Consider the following 22,975-nt stretch of genomic DNA (forward strand, 5'->3'; position numbering starts at 1 on the left):
GTAATACCACTTCAGTGTGATGCAGATGAAATCAAGTTACCTTTTCTTCCCATCTCTCTTCTTTTCTCTCTGCAGTGGCGAGGAAGAAGAAACAAGCCAAACCGCTGAGCTTCAAAGTCGGCATGGGCAAAGTGATCAGAGGAGTGAGTTCTTTACATGTTCTTTTACTCCTTGCATCCAAACTTTTATCACTTTTTGCACAATATGACACATGTATGCACCACATGTCGTTGTCGCAGTGGGATGAGGGTCTTCTAACAATGAGCAAAGGAGAAACTGCTCGACTGGAGATTGAACCTGAGTGGGCCTATGGAAAGAAGGGCCTCCCCGACTCCAAGTATCCTTTACTCTGGTGTTTTGTTCCTCACATGCACAAGTTAGATAAATTTATATATTTTAACATAGTGGTCAATTAGAGATGCTACGATCAATTGCCAACTGTTTTAAAGAAAGTCTAAATATTTAATATTTTTGGGTTGTGGACAAAACGAGACATTTGAGGGTAGCATCCTTAATGACTGATTTTTTTTTTCTTGTGCTGTAATTTGATTTCATGCTCGTTAATATTTTTCCCTTAACTCCAGCTCTTCCAGGATCCCACCGAATGCAAAGCTGTTCTTTGAGGTTGAGCTGGTGGCTGTGGACTAAACAAAGCAACGAAAAACCCCAGCCAGCATGCACTATGTTTCAAGAATGCACTCACTTTTAAAGGCCTTGTTGTAACGATTGAAGTGGCTCTTGGGTTGTTTGGCGCCCAGCTTCCAGGATTCTTTGTTCTATCACATTTAAACAGACTGGATTAACAGATGATTACCAGTCATAACTGCGTTCTCGGTTGTGGCCAGAATGGAATGGCTTGTCAATAATGTATATATGAGAGACCACGAAACACGATCTGCTTTTTGTTCTGTTCTTCTGCATGTACGATGTAAATGATGAATAAACTTCTCTCAGTTCCCACTAAGGAATGACAACCTGACTTACCTTAACTTTTTTCAAGCTACAACTGAATGGGTGTCTGATCGAATCCATCGTAAGCAGCTGCAGGTTTCACAAACATCCACACGTCACTCATGTAGACCAAGCCAAACTTCTTTTATTCTGTACAGGATAACATTTAACCTGGTAAAAACTGATGGGATGTGATGCTGCGACTCCTTCGAAGCTCTTAGGAGTTGGCGTTGGGTCCCTTCTTCTTTCCGAAGGTGGGAACAACGTTCACGAAGCGCCTGTTGTACTGGATGCGACGCTTGGCGCGGCCGGTCTTCTTTTTCTTCTTCTCCTGCTTGTCAACCTGGACGACATGACAGACGGAGCATTCTTATTTCTCTATAACATACCATGAATCCAAATCTGTTTCAGTGACTTAATTCCAATTACTGATGTGCTACATGTGTAGTTTTTAAGGTCAGTAAATTAAATGTAGATGAGTTTTATAGTGGAATGACAGAAAAAGCAGTAAATCCTACCTTGGGAGTCTGTCCCCTCACTTTTCCGGCACGGGCCAGAGAACCGTGGACTTTACCTGGTGACAGGAAAAAGGAAAAACAGAAATTAATCAGGATATCAGAGCTAGCCTTGGAAGCCAACTGCATACACTCAGACAAAATAAATTAATCATTTGCTCTGTTTCAAAAACAAAACACTGGCTTTTAACTTCTATGCAAACATATCACAACTACAAACAGTATTTCAGTTGGTAGTGGGGAGATTAATTGATCGGGGGTCGACTGATTATTAGAGCCCATGTTTAGCATTGGTTCAGTATTATTTTTATTATTAACTGCGAACCAATAAAATAAATGGATTTGAACATACACTATTATAGCTCTGATGCTGCAAACCCAACACTGCTGTATGACAAGTAATGTTCTATCAACCCTCAAAGACAAATGTCAAAAAAACTCTTCTTCATTTTTTGTAAAGCAGAAATAAACACATTTACACAAATTCTTGTCTTGGAGTTTTAAGACACAGATTTTCATTTTTACTACAAATCTGTTCCATATATCAGTTATAAGTCTCCTAAGTTACCAGTAATAGGTATCGATCAGCCCTGACTCTATTCAATGAGCTTGCAATTGAGTTAACACTTCTTACTTGCTTGAAAAACAGCAAATATAAGCAAAAGTGTGCTGCATCTGTGTACTGACCTCCCAGCAGCCTGCCAGCTACCTCCAGGGTGCAGTGCTCTGAGACACCACAAGATGCCAGAGAGGCATCATTCTCCAGTGGGCATCCGGCAAGCAGCAGCACCTGATCCTCGACCAGGAGACCCTCCAGAGACTGGACATGAGCCTAGGACACACCAAAGAATAGACAACATTATGACATTAGAAGGCTTGTTACACCACAAAACAGTGTTCAGGAAGATTTCTACAGCGGGAACAAAGGTCAAACATTTTCTCTTTACCTTGATCTGGCCAACGGTCTCCTCTCCGGTCACCTCAAGGGTGTGAGTGTTCTGGGCACGCAAGAAGAGCTGCATGATGATGCTGCAGGAAAACAGACAGTAACTTTAATCAGAGCCAAACTTGTTGCAGGTCTAAATTTTTGATGCAACACAGAGGAAACAACATAACTGTAAAATTAATTCAAGTAAGGTGAGCTAGTTTCAAGGTGCTGGTATTGTTTATGCTGACACACTTGCTGGGGACCACAGGGGCCGATTTTAACCTGTCTTTGTACTTAACACGAACGTGACATGTTATTATTCGTCACTTGTTTAAAATACGAGCATCTCTACAACAGAATTAATGTCTTGAAATAAAGTCTTAAAACACACTATATTGCATACTAACTGTCACACCATCATCCAGCCTGCCGACAGCTTGTTCTCATCTTTCTCTCTTCATCTGTGTCATTTGAATAAAGCTGCATTTTAAGGTGGAACTTTATAGTCACTAGTCAAAGGAGTGTCTGTGACCTGGTTACACTATATGATCACTGTCATTTAACACATCAGCTGATCAGGGTGTGGATTAATCTAGTGGTTGACAATGTGTCACCAGCTGAATGGCTCAAAAACGTTGTGTACGTTTGTCTAAACTGAACCCTTTTCTAACCAGGACAATAGGAATTAGATGCAACTTTTTCACGAAGTAAAGATTATTCACATGCTGTTTATATTCTTGTTGAATATAGAATTATGAAAGAAACAGAGTCCTGCAAGTATTGAAGAGCTCATATAACAACTAAACTTAATGTTGAAAACTTTATTGGGTTTCTAAATCACCCATCATATTTTCAATTATCACCTGGTGCCTGAATTTTGTGTCCTTCTCTACATAAATAGACATTTCCACCAAAAGCTGGTGCAGTAAGGTCACTATTTGGTGCGTTGAATATCCCCAGAATGGAGTAAATTAAATGTCTGGCCCTCTATTTTTTCTTGGGGAGGACTCCCAGGACTACCACTTGATTTTTTCAGGAAAATTTAAATAAAATCTACGCTCAGGCTGCAGATTGAGCAGATCTTTAACATCTCGTTTCCCCTGTTTTCCCTCTTTGATAAACCAAAATGTCTGACTTGACAATCTGTTGCGGAAATTTGCTTGTGCGTTGGACTTAATTAGAATAGCGACCAAACCCGCCACGATATGTCTATGTCTGGGATTATTACACCTAAATATTGTATTAATAGTAACTTGCAACTAATCGAAACCGTAGACAACTGGCGCTACTTCATCAAAGTGCCGGGAGATGCCCGGACGTGTCTCTCTCGGACTGTAGCAAATGCTAATGCTAGCTTAGCTAGCCACATGGGGCACGCGTTTCACAAAGTCGCTTATAAACACACGAAATATTCCTTAATTGTTCAATATAATGGTTACCGTGTGGTTACTGGCGATATATGTGATTGATTCGCTAACCAAAGCTTGTCAAGAGTTTATTTTTTGGCCAATTTTACAGTGAAAACGAACGGCTCTTACCTCGTTTGATGCTAGTCGTTCAACGCTAGGCATAAAAAGGGCTGTTTGAGGGCCTGCACTGCGCATGTCCGGATATACGCAAGTCTCGTCAGCAACAGTGGCCACGCCCACTGGACTTTGACTGTGACGCATATATTGAATTGTTTTTGTCTTAATTAACACGTATTTCATCTAATAACATAAATAGAAAAGTTATAACAAAATTAATATTTATTCTGCTCATATAGATGCTAAACTGTGGCGAACAAACGAACAATTACATAACTATATGCGAGTTATAACTTGGAGCAGGCCTTTCCAGTATAAAACCCCTGTGCACAGTCACATAAATGTCAAATAACTCGAAGCTTTACCACTTCTTAATATTTGACTTATTTCTATGTTAACAAGATTAGTTTTTCCTGTACTGATCATTTAAAAACAAACACTCTGCAAAAGTTGTGTCAAAAAGTTAGGCCCCAATAAACCAGTGCAACAACAGTGAATACACCTGTGATTACTGACTCACCAGTTAGAAGACCTGTGATCATCCATCCATCCATTACCTAAACACCGCTTAGTCCTCACTAGGGTCGCAGGGGGGCTGGAGTCTATCCCAGCTGACTTAGGGCGAAGGCAGGAGACACCCTGGACAGGTCACCAGTCTATCACAGGGCTACACTTAGAGACAGACAACCAAGCACACTCACATTCACACCTACGGACAATTTAGAATCACCAATTAACCTCAACATGTTTTTGGACTGTGTGGGAGGAAGCCAGAGAACCCGGAGAGAACCCACACTGCACGGGGAGAACATGCAAACTCAACGCAGAAAGATACCGGTGCCCGACGAGGCAACAGTGCTACCAACTGCGCCACCCTGCAGCCCAACCTGTGATCACTTACATAAAATGGAAACATATGTGATTCACAATTCAAGATTTAAAAAAATGAGCTGTGAACAACAGTCTGGACCTATAGGCTGTGTCTATCTGCATGTGCATTATGGCTCCATATAAGAATTGCCAGAGGAACTGAAAAACCTGGTTGTGACACTTCAGAATGAAAGAAAAGGATAGAAAAAAGATCAATGATCAGTTCAAAATCTATGGAAATACAGTTGCAGCTGTTATCAGTGACAGTGACATTCCTAGAAAAAGTCATTTGCACTATCTGAACAGCTGTCCAACATAAATCACATTATAAATATTATCCAATGGCTTTAATTTGCTCCACCTGCTTCTTATTTGTCTTACTGTTGTTCTGTTAACTTCCAACACTGGCTTTTTAATCATATCATTTATCCACTGAACTTCCTAACAGTCAGTGCTTACTGGTATAAACCAAAAACTCAAGTCAAATTCTTTCCTTAATAATAGAAAATAACTTAATAAAACTGATAACAGAAAGAGCTCTAGTACGACTAATCAGAGCTGCAGCAGTCGTCCTCCTAACACTACGCAGACGCTGCACTGCTCTATACTTATGAAAAACAGATTGGCTGCTCATTCAGACTTTGGCACAAGGGTTATCATTGGTAATACGAGTTTTTGTGACAGCTCAGATGGTGTAAAAGACTATTTGAGCTTCAAACTGTAAGAGAGTGCAAGAAAAAGACCATTGCTTGCTCTTTGACACAAAAGTATTTGCTAGATAACTTGAAACATGTCAGACGGCGATTAGAAGCACGTTCTTTGATTAGATGAGACCAGGGTATATTTGTTCCCTGAGGTCCAAAATGTTTGGTGTGATTGCAAAGTCCTGGCAGTGAAGAACAGAGATGGAAGGTAATGAGTGGAAAAAGTGTTGGGAAAACAACATTTATAGCTGCACCATGAATGTCTGTGGATATACTGGCTATCAACATGACTCCCAGTCTGCAGGAGCATGAAAAAGAGAAACATTGCAGCATAATAACCACCCAAAGCCCACTGCCGAAATAAGACAAGTTTCTGGAGGAAAAAAAAAAAAACGGGCGCAAACTGCGACCTCGACAAAAGTCACATATGAGAATGATAAAATCAAGGCAGACACTTCAGGATATCAATCTCTTTATTATGAAATCAAGTCAAAATAATAATAAAAAAAAAAACAAGGAACTCTTCATTGTTGTTCATGGAAACGTGACCATGAAATATTAAAAATCTTTTGTGTTTGGGAAGGAGAAACACGACTTAGATGTACTTTAACGAATGCCTCCTTTACAAGTTTTAAACCTTTAACACAAAGAAAGAGACCAAACTAAGTCATCCGATCTAAAAATGAAAAACCCTTTGTCACACGGGGAGGGGGGGAGAAATTAAATTTGCCTTCACAAATAACATGCATTTAAAGAACCCAAAAAAGAAGCCAGTGCTGGAGATGATGAAGGTAGCTGAGCTGCAACATGTAATTTAAATGATTAGCAAACCAGAAAGAATCAGGGGCTGACGAGGAGGAGGAGGAGGGGATCAGCTCATGTGATTTTGAAATCTCCTTGACACCCTGTAAAGAGGTTCCAAGATGTACGAAGGTCAGAAAGGATGCAGAGTCTCCATCTTCATATCAGGATTGTGTCCATCATGTAGGAGGAGGAGGGTAGTACTGGTTATACTGGGCGTATTGGTTGTACTGGCCCCAGGAGTTCTGTCCCCAGCCGCCATATTGCTGCTTGAAAAAAGATAAAGTTGATCACTAAAATGTCCAACAGGCTTAACCAAAACATACTTTGCTATGGTTCTGTAGTCCAATCTGATTAAAAGGACATCAATGCACATTTAAAAAAACGTGCATGGCTGGGTATGAAACCTACCTGGTACCAGTTGTAGTTGTACGCAGAGTTGTTTGCCGTCATGTCCATCGTTGCGTTTGCTGCGGCTGAACCGTCGTCCACACGCTGCCTCTTGGAGTCGGGTTCCTGAGAGCTGGAGAGGTGGATTCAGGTCAGTAAAATTCCATTTAAGATGGTCAATAATAGCACTGGTTACATCAGTGTTGCATACTTTTTAGATGTTTAGCTCATGTGACAGGCATTTGCAATTCACTACAAAGAACAACAGTTCTATATTTCCACACTGATTAGAAAATGTGCTGATGTGACCCAAGCCCCATCCCGTTATCTACCTGTCATATCCGTTCTCTGCTTTCCTCTTTGCTGGTTCGCTCTCTTTCTGTAGTTTCTGTTGCTCCTCATATGCAGCCACGAGCCTGAAAGATGTCAAACAATGTAAATTATACCATAAAACACAGCAGAACTCTGCATTAAAGAGGCCACGAGGTTGGATCATTTAGGAGGAGGATCAATGTGCGCCACATCACCGGTTCTCCTGAAAGGACTGGAAAAATCAAAAACAGGATTCAAAAATATGATGCATTTTATTATCCTCTATCCAGAAGAGTTTTCTTTCTCCAAGTCTGTGTGCAAGAGGCAGAGCCGGTTCTGCATCACGGTGATGCAGAGACAAATAAATGTTCAGTGGTGAAGAGCAGTTACACTTCTGATCAGTTCATGTAGCCACAAGTGTAAAAAGTTCTTTGCATGTCAGAGCAGGTACACGATCAATCTGCTGGAACATCCACCGGTTGATCATCACATACGGGTGGAGGAATGCCCGCGTATGCACCTGCTAAGCTTGTAGCTCATCTCTCACTGCCCCTGGGTACGTTATACAGGCTAGCAGCCAAGAGCCTTCACACAGAGTCAAGGAAATTATACGAGCATGGGTTAATGATTGAAAGTAACCATTAGCCAGCTGCGTTCATGAATTCAATCTGAAACGGTCAGAGCATCATCTGAACTGCCAGAAGTTCTGTCACACTTTATGTTCACCCTTTCTCAGACTGAATGGTAAGTGTTAGCAGTGGTAGAACAATTTTTAAACCTTTTACATACCACACAGTAAAAATTACTTTGCCTGAAAAATGAAGAATATTTTTCATTTTTAAAATGGAGAAAATAAATCTGCGTTCATCCTGTTTTTTTCTCTTCGAACCAAAAGAACTGATGAGAGCACTGTTCAAGTACCGCTACGATACGCAGCATCTGTAAGAGCAGTTGTACCATTAAAATCTTCCCCCATACCTATAAAATACAAAACATGTATTTAGACAAAGCATCCATTAGTCTTCGAAGCTAACAAAAAGAGGAAACTTACGCATTGATGTCGCTGCCAAAGTCTTCCAGGAACTCGACTTTGCGCTGGGAGAAGAGGAGGCGGGATTCAATGGGCATCGGGCTGTTCAGGGCTCGGTCGAAACAAGCCAAGATCTCGGCCTCATTCTGCGTCACGTCTCCACTGTACTCCAGTTCTAGCAGGTTCAGATACAGTTTTGGACTCGTCTGTAAAGCAACAAAAAATATTGTATAAAACACAACTAATGCAAACAGTGACAGGTTCACTTTTACCTTGTTAGAACTGCACAGTGCACTGATACTACACTTTGTCATTTAAAGCAACACGTCCCCCATTTCACTAGTGCTTCAACTGTTAAAGCAGTTAAAGTTTAACAGAAGCTGTGTTTCCTGAAAGCTTCCTTCACGTGACAGCAGGACGGTGTGCGTGCAGTGCTTTGCTTCAGCTCCCTGTAGGCATTGTGGGCATGCCAACCACGTTTTTCTGTTTTTATGAGCACACTGCAGCTGTCATGGTGACAAAACAACAGGCATGGTCCTCAGGTTGTCAAGCGTCCACAGATCAAAGCTAAATGTGGCATTACTTTGCTTACAGCCGACAGAGCGAGTCCAGACATCACATGGCCTGTTGTTAAGAGATGTCTCAATCCTCGACCGATACACCAACACAAATAGGTCAACTTCTTCTATCATCTGAGTTTAACAAGGTCATTAAGGGAAATTATAATGGTTTCATTTGGATTCATCTTTTTCGCTAGCGTGCCATGGTGGAAAACAACTCAATATGAGCAAACAGTGTTCACACTGGAACTCACATTAAAGGCAAGAATCGAAAAAGTCGGCTTTCACGGTTTGCAAATCAATAACATCTGTTATAAACCAACTGAATTCCTACAGAAAGAGTGAAAGTGGGACATTAAAATGTGCACGCAAGTGTTGCTGCACTTATCTCTGCAAGGATTTAACCTTTCAGAGCAACAGGTGGAGAGACATGAACGTGTTCCGTTCACATTCTGGTTTTATATGAAAATGTATGAACACGTTTTGTACTGTACAATTATAATAATGAACTCTTGTAATAATTAACTGTTAAAAATATTTAAATTTTTAAAAAATTATTTAAAAAAATAATTTTAAGTTCGACGTTCTGTCATGTAATACTCCATTACTTTCCCTGATGTTTTAGGTCTTAGTCGTGGCATCCTTTCAGTGGTGATCTATCTGGTCAGGTATCGTACTGAAGTCATTATTTCAGCATCATGACAACACTACTGCCGACTCCATTAGTTAGTCTTTCATCTTTAAGACAAACATGTGGAGCCCAGTTAGATTACTTCTGGGCAGAATGCATTGCAGGAGAGACAACCAAATGCCAACATTTTAGGATTCCCCAAGCACCTAGCGATACGTTGACACATCTGTCAGAGACGACCGACCAGCCCTCACCTGATCTTTCTCAATGGCCTCCAGCAGCACCTTCCTGGCCTTGCTCAGGCTCCTCTGCACCTTCATCAGCTGCCTGGCCAGCTTCACAGCATAGAAAGACGTCTCAGTAGCATTCTTCGCTGACTCCATCGCCTCCCTCAGCAGCGCCTCAGCTTCCTCCAAGTTGCCGTGACGACGCTCCAGACTGACCCTCCGAAGCCGGACCATGGCCAGACCGGAGACCGTTTCCTCCAGGGTTTTCAGGATGCTGCGAGCCTCCTCTACGTTGCCTGTGCAAAAAGACACAATACACTGTTAGCCCGGCCAGGATCCAATGAAATTACATGCAATTTTCTTTCAAGGATGCAGTCGTACCCTCAAAATATTTTGATTTGTTGTGTTCAATTTGCATGCTGGTTCGAATGAGGAACTCACCTTGCTGCTCCTCAAAAGCTGCCCACAACAGGTGGATGGCTGGTTTCTTGGGCAGGTGGATGGTACACGCCTTCTTGTAGACATGTCTCACACCATCAGTGCTGTAGCCCTCTAGATATTTTGCATACTTCAGAGTGAAAAAGAGAAAGCGAGTTGGAAGAGATGCAGGAGAGGACAGAGACAAAGAACAGAGGAGAAAGAGAAAAGGCAAAAGAGACAACACATTTTAAACCTAAAATTTCAGTTGACAGAAACAGTGAATTTCTTCATTGACAAGATCGTTTTTAGAAATTTTCTGTGTAAACCCATCAGCACCTTCATGGAACCAATTAGATAAGTTTCTGTAAGGTAGTGGGAGACGAAGAAGATGCAACGTAGTAGTTGGCAAATGCTGCAGTCAAATCTTGTGTGGCAAGCTGGCCATCCCCTAATACAACAGATACAGTCACATATCAACGTTACACGCAAAGAGAGTGCAGGACGATTTACTGTGTCGATGTGATATCATCGTTGATGGGGGAAGTGCAGGGAGGTAGCTGGAGTGAGAGAGAGGATAAAAGGTGGCGTTACCTTGATCCAGAACTCCTCGTAGAGTGCACAGGCGATGAGGCAGCGTTCGAACAGAACAACCACGCGCTCCGGTGTCCCGTTTTCAATTTCAAAGTCCAGGTACTCCTTCCAGTTGTTGAGCTGCGTCTTCTCTAAGGCTTTCACATGGAAGTACGGTCTCTTAATCTACAAACAAAATGTGAATTCATTAGTTGGATGATACTCGGTAAGGTCTAGACTGAAACATGTTCTAAACAACACGACACCTACCCCTTCCTCAAAGGCCCACCGCTTGCTGACTTCATGTTCGTTGTGGTTGAACACTTCTTGCCGAACCTCAATCACCTTGTGGCGCATGTTCTCGATCTCCGTCACTCTCTACATAAAAACACAAAGAGACACAAGCTCAGTAACCCTCATTCGTGCTTCCTCGTATCACATTCTCCACTTGATGTGAAAACTGCTAGTCCTGCAGCCGAAGATTTACATCACCATGAGCTTGCCAGAGACAAGAAGCGTGTAGAGGGGGGGAGGTAAGTATGCACTCTGCATATCAGCCTCTGGGTGCAGGTGCTGGGTTCAGGGGGCCCCGCTTGATCCTTTTAGTTTTAGGGCGAATCCCTGACTGGATGCCAACTTGAATCCCCCCTGGCATTCATTGGCTTGGCTGCTGACATAAAGACACCTCTTCAAACCTGAGCATAGTCTGCTCTCCATTTCATCATGGACAACAGGCAAACTCCTGCTAAAACCCTGCAAGCAGCAATTTTGTAAATTTGTCTTCCTGCAAGGTTGGCAACTGGATTTATACCTTTGCTGGATCTGGAAGATCCTCTGTACCAGGTGGCAGCTCCTCCTGAGGGGCACTCGATTCTCCGTCATCACTGACCATCGCGGCTAGACTGGATTTGGAGAGCTCGAGCCTCAGCTGGACAAACTCCTCTTCCGACAAGAAGTGTTTGGGGTTGTTGGCCTGGATGTGATCTTTGAACCTGCACAGATAAAACAGAAATGTTCCCCTTTAAGTACAAAGAACAGGTGTAGATGAAGTGATAGTCACAGCAGATTGAATCCAGAGTTTAACACGGTTGTTTCTCTCTACCTCTGGAAGTGCTGGGAATATAGCTGGGTTGGGATGCCCAAGATGCGATCGTAGATGGCGGTGACGTTGGCCAGCTTCTGCTGCTCCGTCTCCCAGTTGATGAAGGCCTCCCACAGACGGTCTGAGCGAAAGTCTGTGCCTGCTGCAAGCACTGCATGATCATAGGAACTAATGGGAACAAAATAAAAGGAAATATTCAGCGATTTCTTTACCTGTTATCCGACCAGCTTTAAAAAAAATTATATTACTTAAAACGGTACGATTCAATATTTTAGCAGAAGAAGTAAAGAGTTTTCTGCTCACGCTCGAATGCGTCCTTCAGTTTCTGGGTCATTAGGATCTGAGTTCTCTTTGATGAAGGTCAGGTAGTGCAGCCACAGATCCACACTGAGAGGGATGGCCTGCAAGCCTCTTCTGTACACCTTGAAAAAAAAGCAAATAAGTTTGTCAACGCTGGACTTGAGGCAGAGACATGACATGTTTCCTGAGTCAGGGTATAAATACGATAATGTGAGACTAAGTAGAGACAATTCAAGAAGATCCCACAGTAAAGCTTGCACAGTAAAAAAAAAACAAGAAAGCAACAAGTGTGTGTCCAAACAACAGTTATATTTACCTCTTCTGCAACCTGTATATTGCCATTCTTTTTCTCGATATCTGCATACTTCTTCCAGTAGCCATAGCAGTAGGGATAGCGTAGGAAGAACAGGTCGAATGCTTTCCTCACAGCTGGGACAGCATTCTGTACGGAGGAAACAAGAGCAACACTATTAACATTCCTTTTTCAGCTGTATAAGCATGCTCGCCTCAACTGGTCAACTTTAGAAGAATACAAACACAACATATGTACATAGTCTGTGTGTATTCTCCTACCTCTTGCTCCACATACTGCAGCAGATAGACCCAGCCGTTGAAGTCTTCTGGGTTGTCTTCACATCCTTTAAAGAGTTTGTCAAACTCTGAGGGTACTTCTGGCTCTGCAGGAACGGTCGACTCTTGTGTTGTTTCTTTGGATGGCTCTTCCAGCTCCATGCCATCCTCAGTGACCTGCGCTGCCTCAGTCTCTTCTGCAGAAGTGAAGAAGTAATTATTAAGTGGCACTAAATGAAGATTGACCTAAATTATTAATATATAGTCAAAGCTGGATTTGTTTGTGACGCCTGTTCAAGAAATAGGTCACTTGTTTTCAAAGTAGCCACAAAAACACTTTTTTCTTTTCTTTTCTTTGTCCTTGTAAAGTAGCTAAACCTCATGACTTACTTAAAATGGACACACAGAAACAATAAAACTCCAAGTATTTCTGTTACCTTGACTGCCATCCGGTACAGCTGCCTCTGGCTCCAGACTCATCTCAGACTCTGCTGCTGGTTCTGCCTCTTCTGTGGGCTGTGGTGGCGGCGGTGGAGGTGGTGGCTGCTCTTCTTGGAAGAGCTGAGCGGTGGCAAGCTGAAACTGCTCCACAGCCTTCTCCACAGATCCCAGCTCTGGGGAGTTCGTTTGCTGGTCTGGCTGCTGCTCTTGCCCCGGAGCATCCTGAGATGCATCTGAGTCCTCGGGCAAGATGTTGGTGAGTGGCTCTGGAGCGACCTGGTCCAGGGACCAGTCGGCCGCTTGGCCTAGAACAGGTAGGTCAGGAAGAAAGGCATCCCCATTGCTTTCCATGGCAGGGGACTCAGTGTCCAGCATTCCAGTAATGGTGTCTTCTGGGAGTTGCAGGTCTGTGGAAAAACAAGCTTGATTATCTCTACAGGGGCCAAGATAAATCACTCAACAGTCATTTTACAAGCAAGAACCTTTTGGTTTTATCATCTCAAATGTGTGGATTTTAAAAACTTTTGTCATATCTAATAGATGACTGAATGTCTTTGAGTTTGGGACTCATGATTAGACAAAACAAGGTGATTAAAGACATCACAATGGGCTCTGACAAACAAAGTAGGAACTAAGAGCAAAAGGTAACAAAATTAGCACTTTTATTGGTGGTATAAATTTGTTAGCCTCAACTTTAATGACTTTATTGCACAAAAATATTCATTTGAGCTCTGCAATGAACTTCCAGCAGTCTGCTCCAAGGGCTGACGGAATGGGCTAAAGGCTAAAGTAGTTAACGTCAAACTAGGGTTGTTAAATTTAAAATTAACTATTGGTCTGGTGGTTGAACACAAGAGATTTTTCAGCTATTCTCCCAGCTCCAAGATGCAGCACTAGACATCACTACAAGTTAAGCAGGATTACCAGGAAGAGAACATGGTGGCAAAACTATGAGTGTCATAAAAACAAAATGAACACAAATGAAGACACTGGAAGTGTACTAGCAGCTTTTAAATGTCACAATGAGTCGAAGTGTACCACATGGTCTCACTTTGTCACTATTCAAAACATGAAAGTGTTCACTGATCAGGTAAAGAACTTTCCAGAACTGGTTGGATGACATTTTACTTTCTAGGAAGCAGAAGTCAAGCAACTATATAAGTCCACACTTCATTCTGACACCGCATAAAATGTGGCATGTTTGCAGCTGCACATGTTTTCAAATGATAATGTCATTTAAAAAAAAAAAAAGAGAGAACACCGTGGTAGAAGCTGCAGCTGCTGCAACAGGACACTTCCTTGTTCTAACATTAAAAGAACAGCCAGATTAAGCTTAAGTCCTAAGTGAGCTGCTAAAAATAATGCAGCGCCTGATCGCTTCCGCGTGGTTTCTTAACTTGGACGGCAGCATAACCAAAAGTCAGCTACGAGTTCCGTCAAAATCGATAAGCCACAGGCTCGTCTGCGGTTCGAGGCCGTGTTACAGCCGGGTGGTTGTTTGCATAGTCAAAGTTCACTCAGAAGTTGGGCCTTGACTCCTGTCTGCTCCACACCGCACTCAAGTTAGCAGCGGCTCATGTTAGCTTCGCATAAGCGCTAACGATCACTTTTAAGCATTTACACCGGTAACTACAATTTTCAGATTATCTGTATTATAAGAAGTGATTTTGCGGTTTATTAAACAGTGATTAAGTACTATAGTTTCACATTCAACAGCACCAGACCTACAACACGCCGTGCGTTTGCCTCGGGCTCCAGCTAATAGTCGACACCAGTGGCTCCTCCACGTTAGCTAGCCGGCTAACGTTGCCAGTTTCACCGCTAGCCTAAGCTAGCATTAGCCGGCCGTTGAATTGCCACGATCCGAGCCTGAATACACGAAATTCCGGAATAAAAAGAAGTTTGAGACTCTTACCAGTGTCTTCCATGCAATTTCGGTCAACCTCGTGAACTTGTGTGCACCTTTGGAAGTGACTTTCTCTAAAGTGCGGCTGCCAGGCGCGCGTCGCCCACCATTCTTATCAACTTGGAGCAGGAACAGAGGCAGCGTGTGCGCATGCTCAGTGAGATGACCCGCCTGCGAGCAGCGAGGAGCTTCTCTGCATGTTCACATATTTATAGCGACGTTTATACAGCAGCGATCACAGATTATAGGATTATAAATGCAGCTCAAGGAGGAGTAACTAAAACAACAAGACAGACTGGATCACGTAGCCTGTAGTAAACCAACAGTCAAGGTTAAAAACAAGTTTTGTACTGTTCTGAAGGATTTGTAATTAAGTCACCTTTACCTTTAGAGCACATTTTAAACATGTTGAGCTAAAGTGCCTTTCAGTAGAGAAATAGGACGAGTGTTACAAAGTAATTAAGGTAAATAATTCATATCAAGAAATAATTTAGAAATATTAAGGTTAGGGCCCTAAATATTTAGGAATTATGCAAATGTATCTGGCTAATTTAGATAGATAGATAGATAGATAGATAGATAGATAGATAGATAGATGGATAGATAGATAGTTTCTGTCTTATGCAGTCTTGCCTGCATAAACAAATGATAAGAGTGAGTTACCAAACCAATGTGAGTAATGGTCTCCATCCGGTGGTCCTTATAAAGATTGCCCTGCTCCACCACTGTATGTATTTACTCTATTTACAGTATCAGTTTCATTGAGAACGACCTTGGTCTTTAAAAAGATTATTAAAAAAAAAAAGAAAATCTTGCAAGTCAGTAGACTGTAAGTGTAACGAGACAGATAAGAAGTTGGTGCAGCAAATACAAGAGATTTTAATTCATAAAAAGTATCAGAAATATCCACAGTGTGCAGGAATGTGCAAATTATTTACCCAAGAATGTACAAAATGACATGGTGCATGATGTAAACAACTTGAAATGTACATTTATTTATAAGTCCTGATGTCCTTCGATATATCATCTCTCGGTTGTATCGTGATATTTGCACTATTTTCTAATTATTTCAGATTAAAATTACTATAAAATATGACACACTGTGTTCTACGCAAAGCAAGGTTGCTGTCTTAATCTTATTTATTCTGATTTACAAAGCTGTAATCATACTCAAAAGTGTGGCTTGGAAATGACGTTATTGGACATTATTTTCATGTCATGAATTTAAATATCAGCGATAATAAAGTTAGAATTTTTATCCTTTAGGCCTCCAAATGGTACATTCGCCTGCATTAATCAAACCATTTAAAAAGAAAAATCCAAAATAAGTTCAGTATGTGTTACCTAACATATCTAACATGTTGCAGTCAGCACAACATCAAAATCTGAGAATATAATTAATCTTATGCATAAGTTAGTTGGTATTGCTCAGTGACTGTGAGGTGAGCTCACCAGTGGGTGGCTTCTTCTCTGGTGTTGGGGGAATTTCACATTTAGTTTTACAATGACAAAGCTGTAGTCTGGTATGATGTAATAACCCTCTACATTTGTTCACTTGGGCGTACTTCTTGTGCACATACACTGATATTTTATCTATCTATCTATAAGAGGTTGGTGAGGCCTACTGTTGGGCATGGTGGTGGCAGTATCATGCCTACAAAAAGTAAATGAAATAATGAAGACATTCTTCAGGAAAACCTAAAATCATCAGCCAGAAAGGTTGGATGTTGGACACAGGTGGGTGTTCCAACAAGACAATAACCCCAAACACACATCAAAAGTAGTAAAGAAATGGTTAAATCAAGATAGAATTAAGGTTTTTCAGACTAGACTCTTTAAAGTCCTGACTTAAACCTCATCAAGAACCCACAGACTGTGATGAAGAAACAAGTCTGTGCCAATAAATGTAGTTAAAATGCACCAATTCTGTGAAGAGGAAGCTCAAAGATAGAACCAGAAGCGTGTGGACGGCGACCAGAACGCCGAGTGGAGGCAAAAATGACCAAAAGACATTTAACCAAATATTAGAACTGCTGTATGTATACTGCTAAGTCAATAGGTTTTGTCGTATTTCCAGAAAACCTACAATAAATCTATGAATGAGTCACTGGAAACTAAAGACTGCCATGATGTACAATGATGACATCATCTGTTTGAGCTGCTTCCATTATATCCTCTCCTGTGCTGCAAACTCCAGTTGTGCAGTAATTACAGAGGAGCCTGGATTTCTGCTCCTGTGTGTTTAGTCGGTGTTAATAAGCAGGTGTCAGGTAATAATCTGCAGTGAACAATGAAACTCTGTCCTCCTCCTCCTCCTCCTGTTCCTGCTGCTGCTGCTGCTGTCACTGCCTCCACGTCACAGTCCAGTCATACGGGAACTGTTTGAATGAACGGTGTCGGGAAAGACCCTGCTGCGGGTCAAAGCTGCTCCTCAGGCCGAAGGAGCCTCATCGGTCCTCGGCTCTGATTCACGCCTTCACTCCTGGCTGTTTTTTATGGAGCTCCGCGTTACATCAGAGCCGATTCCATCCATAATGCATGCTCAAATGGCGTCAACATGAGCTCACGGACCGGTCTGCGCTCCAGCTCCTCACGGCGCGCATGCGAAATGGCGTATGGTGCGTTCAGGGGCGGTGGGAAATCTCAGAATTGACATTAACCTCAGTGGTTTGTGGCCTGTGAAGCCTCAGGGTTTTTAAATCATATATATGTAGGACAAATGAGATTTATGTCGCATCTCCACAGTGATTAACAGAGAGAAAAATTATAGGGTCAATAAAAATTACATTACAAACGCAGCCAGAGATCATAAAACAGAGATAACATCAGATCATGCATAAGGGATCATAAAACACGATGATTAACGCTGATAATAGGGATCAAGAAGTCATCAAAATATGATCGGAATCACAATATCCAAGCTGCAGGAGCTGCAATTTTCCCGATGAAGAATAAAATGTGTCACAACATATTATAAATGAAGCACTGAAGTTGTACAGAGATGACCCAAAAATAGATAGATAGATAGATAGATAGATAGATAGATAGATAGATAGATAGATAGATAGATAGATAGATAGATAGATAGATAGATAGATAGACAGACAGACAGACAGACAGACAGACAGACAGATAGATAGATAGATAGATAGACATAAAAAAAACAGCACACTCCCATATACATAATAAAGAATATAAATATATAAAAAACAAACAAACAAAAATATAAACACATACAAAAGAATAAAAACAGACAGAAACTAAGGTGCATATTGTCTATTTATAAGAAGCAGCAGATATACATACAGTTAAAGTGCACGGTGGCTGGTGACACGTGTTCACTACAATGTTGAACTGGAACTTGAACAGCACTGATCAGTCATTGTTTGTGGTTGTACAGGGGTCTGATGGCCTGAGGAAAGAGACTGTTTGACAGTCTTGTGGTCCTTGACTTCACGCTCCTGTACCGCCTCCCTGACGGCAGCGGTGTGAAGAGAGTGTGTGCTGTGGGTGTGTGTGGTCTTTAATGATGTCGTGGCCTCTTCTGATGACCCTACTGGTGTACATGTCCTGTAGCAATGGGAAGGCCACTCCAGAGATGTTTGTGCAGTTTTTATTACACGTTGGAGGGCCTTCCTGTGATGGCACTGGTGAGCACACCCTCGACTGCACCTCTGTAGAAGTTGCCGAGGATTTCAGGAGGCATCCCAAATGTCCTCAGCCTTCTGAGGAAGTACAGCCGTTTGTGTGCTCTGTTTGACAAATAATATTGTCCAGACAGAGTTGAGTACAGTTTCTTAACTGACATTGCACAGTGTACAAATGAAGCAGCAATCAGGGCATTCACACAATCAGACCACATTTTAAAAGAAATGTGCACATAATTTAAACATCTAGTAGAAATGTGCATGTGCATCTTCTTTTAAAGATAGCTTGTTTGGTATATGACGAATTAGGTGTATGTTAACATGTGCAGTAAATAAATACAAGCGAGTAAAGATGTAGATGTGTCTTTGCTCATTTGGTAAGAAAAATATCATCTTTTCTATAGATGAACTAAAAAATGACAGATTCTATTAAACTTATGTCATTCTGTCCTGATTCCTAAAGGCCTTTCGATTAAAAGTAAAGCTGCAACTAACAGTTATTTTCATTGTGGGTAAATCTGTCGGTTACTTTCTGGATTAATTGATTAGTAACTCGTGCTATTAAATGTCAAAAAAACGCAGTGCATGACGTCCTCGAGTGTCATGATATTCGGCTTACTGTCACGGAGGAGGAAAGAAACCAGAAAATATTCACACGTCAGAAGCCTGAACCAGTAGATTTTGACCTTTATTCTTTTAAAAAATTACTCCAAGTGATTAATCGATTATCTAAATAGCTGACATTTAAGTCAAAAGTTGACGACTAGTTGATTAATACCTGCAGGATGAGATGAAAGAATGAGCTAAGAAGAGTTTACTCTGGATTTCATTATGATAAATCAATACATTGCTCGTTTTTTGAAGAAAACATGGTAACTAGATTGAATAATTTGTGCTTAAATTCTAAATGATTAAAGACAATAATTATTTCTGCCTTCAATGTCTAATTTAATTATGAGGCAGTTGTCATGTGCTGGTGGTGACGACAGTCAGGAGGTTTGTTCCTGCTCATGCATTTTCTTTTTTCAATTATTACTATTATTTGTATGTTTATCAGTAGATCTGACCTCAAGCAACCAACAGTGAAGCCTGTTTCTCATAGAACTGGAGTTCCATCCACTAACTGCCGTTTTTCTGGCAGAACTTTAGAGCAGAATAGAGTTTTTTATTTATTTATGTATTAACAGTGACATATTGCATTTTTATGTCTTCTTGATTTATTGGATGCCTTCAAATATCCAAACTATCACACTGAACATCTACAATACACCAGATTAAGGTTTAGTATGTCCCAGTACATATTACATCTGATGCAGTGGGAAAAAAAATAGCAGGATGTCCAACTGCACCTGGTTGGATTTTGCAGTATGAAAGCCAACATGCTTTTCTTCTCATTCTGACCCACAATCCTCTGTTTCACTTCAGTGTCTTGCACAAGAATAAACAAGACCGCCATGGTTAAAATTCAAGGTGCATGAGGAAGTATACGGTCTGTGGTCTCAACTGTACGCTCGAAAGAGCAATTCAAGTTAAATGAATGATTGTAAGATGGAACAAAAACAACAAATTTACTAATTTAGATAAACTTTATAAGTTGCAAAGAATATTTTGATGGGTTGTGTTGATATAATAATGCTGCACCAACTTAATGTCATGTGTAAGTTAAATATTAATCGGTTTAAAACAAAACTCAAGTTGAGTTAAGGTCATGAAATTGGCTTGATAACGTTATTTTTCTTCACCTTGACTTCAGGATTTAAAGCCAACTTCTATAATTTAACATATCTAGACAATTTCTGACAAGTAATTAAAACTATTTTGAATATGTGAATAAAAAGCGACTTCCTCTACATCAGTGTAGTCTGTTGGTTTAACATAACTTCATTAGAAGTTGTCGCATTTCAAAACAATTAGATTGTAATTTTAAGTGTATGCATACGATATGACACAATACAATACTATATGACACAATAAGCCTTTTTTTAACGTCACAGTAGAAAAAACTGCATAGTTATAACATCAAAGGGGATAAAAATAAACCCAGAACATCCATAGTGCCAGTTCAGATTGTCCAAATTCCCCTGGATGTGGGAATAACAATATTGCACATGTTGATAATGTTGCACAGATTGAGTAGAAATACTGATAGAGAAGTATTCATATTGCACAAGTTTGTCCATAAGTAGAAAAATAACAATACTGCACAGATTCTAGTGTTTGTAGAAAAACTGGTATCGCAAAGAGTTTTTAAATGTACAAAATATTCAGAATTCAAAGCTTTGAATGCATCATTTTATGGTCAAATGTTGTAAAAGAACTTGTTATTTACAGTTGCAGTCGGGTTTTTATGTTTAAGATGTAAATTAATACTTTTTTCTGTGGCTTTTTGGGGTATTTTAGCAAAACAAGACTAAAAAAAATGCATAAAATTAAAGTAAATCGTTTTTTTTAAATGTTGTTTTTACAGTGAGCTTAACCTAAGACCTTAATCTGTCTAATTTAAATGAACTATCCTGCAGGCTTAATAGTTCTGGAGCTTAATCTGACTAACAATGCTGCTGATCTCTGCCAGGCCTGCCCCCTGAAACCAGCCTGCATGGCGCATGTGTGAGACGTCCGAGCTCCTGGCGGGTCCCTGAACGCAGCAGCAGTGTGTGTGAGCGCTGTGGAGGAAGTGGCGGCTGATCTGGGTCCGCACCTTTTCCGGTAACACAGCACCGAGCGGCCGGAGAGAGAGAGAGCGGCGAGAGGGAGGCAGAGCGCGGCAAGAGCGGGGAGAAACGGCCCGGGGTCCGGGGGATGATCGCCGCAGACGCAGGTACGTTCGCCGCTCCGCACCGTGTCCGTGTCGGCTGCGCGTTTCCGTGCGCACCGACAACATTTTGTCGGCTCCAAAGTTGTCCTCTGGACTCACACCCCTCCCTGCTCTGTGTCACAGGGGGGAACGCGAGAGAAAGTCGGCCGAATCAATGACCTTTTGAGGGCTCTTCTTCTTCTGGATGTCCCGCCGCAGACACGCACCGGAGAGCTTCGACTGTGGCGCGTTTTGGTGAGAAAACCCGCGGCCGTGTGAGATCCATCGAGCGGGAGAGAGGACAGCCGGCAGCCGAGGAGGAAGTGGGAACCCCGGGCTCGGACTGGGCCTGATTTGGCAGAAGCAAAAAAAAAAAAAAAAAAGGAGAAAAAAAAAAGAAAAAGCCCCTGTGTGTGTGTCAGATCCAGCAACACAACTGGATTCAGCAGCTCACGTGTGGATTTTTTTGAAGGAAATCTGAGCTCAAGTTCAGAACAAGTGGATGTGATTTTTATCTCAGTGGATCATGAACATAAATCCACACCCAGTTTTTCATTCATACAGCTGCCAGTGAAGCTCAGCAGCTCAGGTCACCACCAGTCCAGATAATTGTAACTTGAATATAGTGTGAGGCCTCCAGCAGCTGCACACTTTGTGTTCAACTTTCTTTTTTGGTTTTTCCCTCACTCTCTCATTAGAGAAGTCCTCGCTTCTTTTCCTTCTCCTAACAAAGTATTTATGCACAGCAAACAAGATGGGGAAGATGCTCTCCAAGATCTTCGGCAACAAGGAGATGAGAATATTGATGCTTGGACTTGACGCCGCCGGGAAGACCACCATCCTGTACAAGCTGAAGCTGGGACAGTCGGTCACCACCATCCCCACGGTGGGCTTCAACGTGGAGACCGTCACCTACAAGAACGTCAAGTTCAACGTGTGGGACGTGGGCGGCCAGGACAAGATCCGGCCCCTGTGGAGACATTACTACACGGGCACCCAGGGCCTCATATTCGTGGTGGACTGCGCCGACAGGGACCGGATCGACGAGGCCAGGCAGGAGCTCCACCGGATCATCAACGACCGGGAGATGCGGGACGCCATCATCCTCATCTTCGCCAACAAGCAGGACCTGGCCGACGCCATGAAGCCCCACGAGATCCAGGAGAAGCTGGGCCTGACGCGGATCAGGGACAGGAATTGGTACGTTCAGCCATCGTGCGCGACGTCGGGGGACGGACTGTACGAGGGCCTCACCTGGCTTACCTCAAACTACAAATCCTAATACCCCCCTCCCCTTCATCCCACATCGTCACCAGCCTGGACACTCGGAGGCAGAAAAAAAAAAAAAACGTAGCTGAGGATTCAAGAAAAAACAAAACACAAAAAAAAGCAAATAAACCCACGACCTCTCTGCTGAGTATCAAAGAGAGTAGCAGTTATATTTTTCTTTATTTTTCCACTATAACCCCAGATTTCATTTAATTTTCTTTCTCACTCTGTATAATCTGTTTAAAAAGAAAATATCCAATACTTTTCTGCTTTTTCTATGATTTCTCTTAATTTTATTTTTATTTTTATTTTTAAAGGGGCTTTTATAGCTTTGCTCCAGCTGCATATCCAAAAGGACGAGACGAGTCCAGAAAACAAACCATTTGCCTACATCAGCATATCACGGCTCCAACTGCCTCTGTAATATGTCAGAATGTGTTTCATGGATCTGTTAGGACCTTAAAAACAAACAAACCTTTCATAATCGATTGTACTGGGATGAATGAGTGTT

General features: G+C 41.8%; 3 protein-coding genes and 1 long non-coding RNA gene across 5 annotated transcripts; 2 read left to right on the forward strand and 2 right to left on the reverse strand.

Annotated features, from left to right (window-relative positions):
- The first annotated feature begins 50 nt into the window (after positions 1-50).
- Positions 51-979, forward strand: LOC103359892 (uncharacterized). Its single transcript, XR_520332.1, has 3 exons — positions 51-143; positions 240-337; positions 594-979. It is a non-coding gene; the product is annotated as an uncharacterized LOC103359892 (long non-coding RNA).
- A 95-nt stretch (positions 980-1,074) lies between these two features.
- Positions 1,075-4,019, reverse strand: faua (FAU ubiquitin like and ribosomal protein S30 fusion a). Its single transcript, XM_008285455.1, has 5 exons — positions 3,933-4,019; positions 2,414-2,495; positions 2,154-2,298; positions 1,470-1,525; positions 1,075-1,294 (listed from the first exon to the last, which is right to left on the reverse strand). The coding sequence occupies exons 2-5, from the start codon at positions 2,486-2,488 to the stop codon at positions 1,169-1,171; spliced, it is 402 nt and encodes a 133-aa protein (XP_008283677.1). The 5' UTR covers positions 2,489-2,495; positions 3,933-4,019; the 3' UTR covers positions 1,075-1,168.
- A 1,930-nt stretch (positions 4,020-5,949) lies between these two features.
- On the reverse strand, positions 5,950-14,895 carry prpf39 (PRP39 pre-mRNA processing factor 39 homolog (yeast)). Of its 2 annotated transcripts, none has more exons than XM_008285458.1 (15): positions 14,764-14,895; positions 12,845-13,255; positions 12,411-12,604; positions 12,154-12,279; positions 11,841-11,959; positions 11,538-11,705; positions 11,247-11,427; positions 10,706-10,813; positions 10,457-10,621; positions 9,887-10,013; positions 9,473-9,741; positions 8,049-8,233; positions 7,018-7,101; positions 6,707-6,818; positions 5,950-6,561 (listed from the first exon to the last, which is right to left on the reverse strand). In XM_008285458.1, exons 1-15 carry the CDS (start codon positions 14,774-14,776, stop codon positions 6,475-6,477), a joined length of 2,349 nt encoding a protein of 782 aa, XP_008283680.1. In that variant the 5' UTR covers positions 14,777-14,895; the 3' UTR covers positions 5,950-6,474. The 2 variants fall into 2 exon arrangements, with proteins under 2 accessions (XP_008283680.1, XP_008283678.1); XM_008285456.1 differs by having other exon boundaries at positions 5,950-6,564.
- Positions 14,896-21,091: 6,196 nt separating this feature from the next.
- On the forward strand, positions 21,092-22,632 carry arf6a (ADP-ribosylation factor 6a). The gene is made up of 2 exons (XM_008285459.1): positions 21,092-21,219; positions 21,340-22,632. Exon 2 carries the CDS (start codon positions 21,950-21,952, stop codon positions 22,475-22,477), a length of 528 nt encoding a protein of 175 aa, XP_008283681.1. The 5' UTR covers positions 21,092-21,219; positions 21,340-21,949; the 3' UTR covers positions 22,478-22,632.
- The last annotated feature ends 343 nt before the right edge of the window (positions 22,633-22,975 follow it).

The sequence above is a fragment of the Stegastes partitus genome, unplaced genomic scaffold (genome assembly GCF_000690725.1).
Source record: "Stegastes partitus isolate 25-593 unplaced genomic scaffold, Stegastes_partitus-1.0.2 Scaffold403, whole genome shotgun sequence".
In the NCBI taxonomy this organism is placed as follows: domain Eukaryota; kingdom Metazoa; phylum Chordata; class Actinopteri; family Pomacentridae; genus Stegastes; species Stegastes partitus.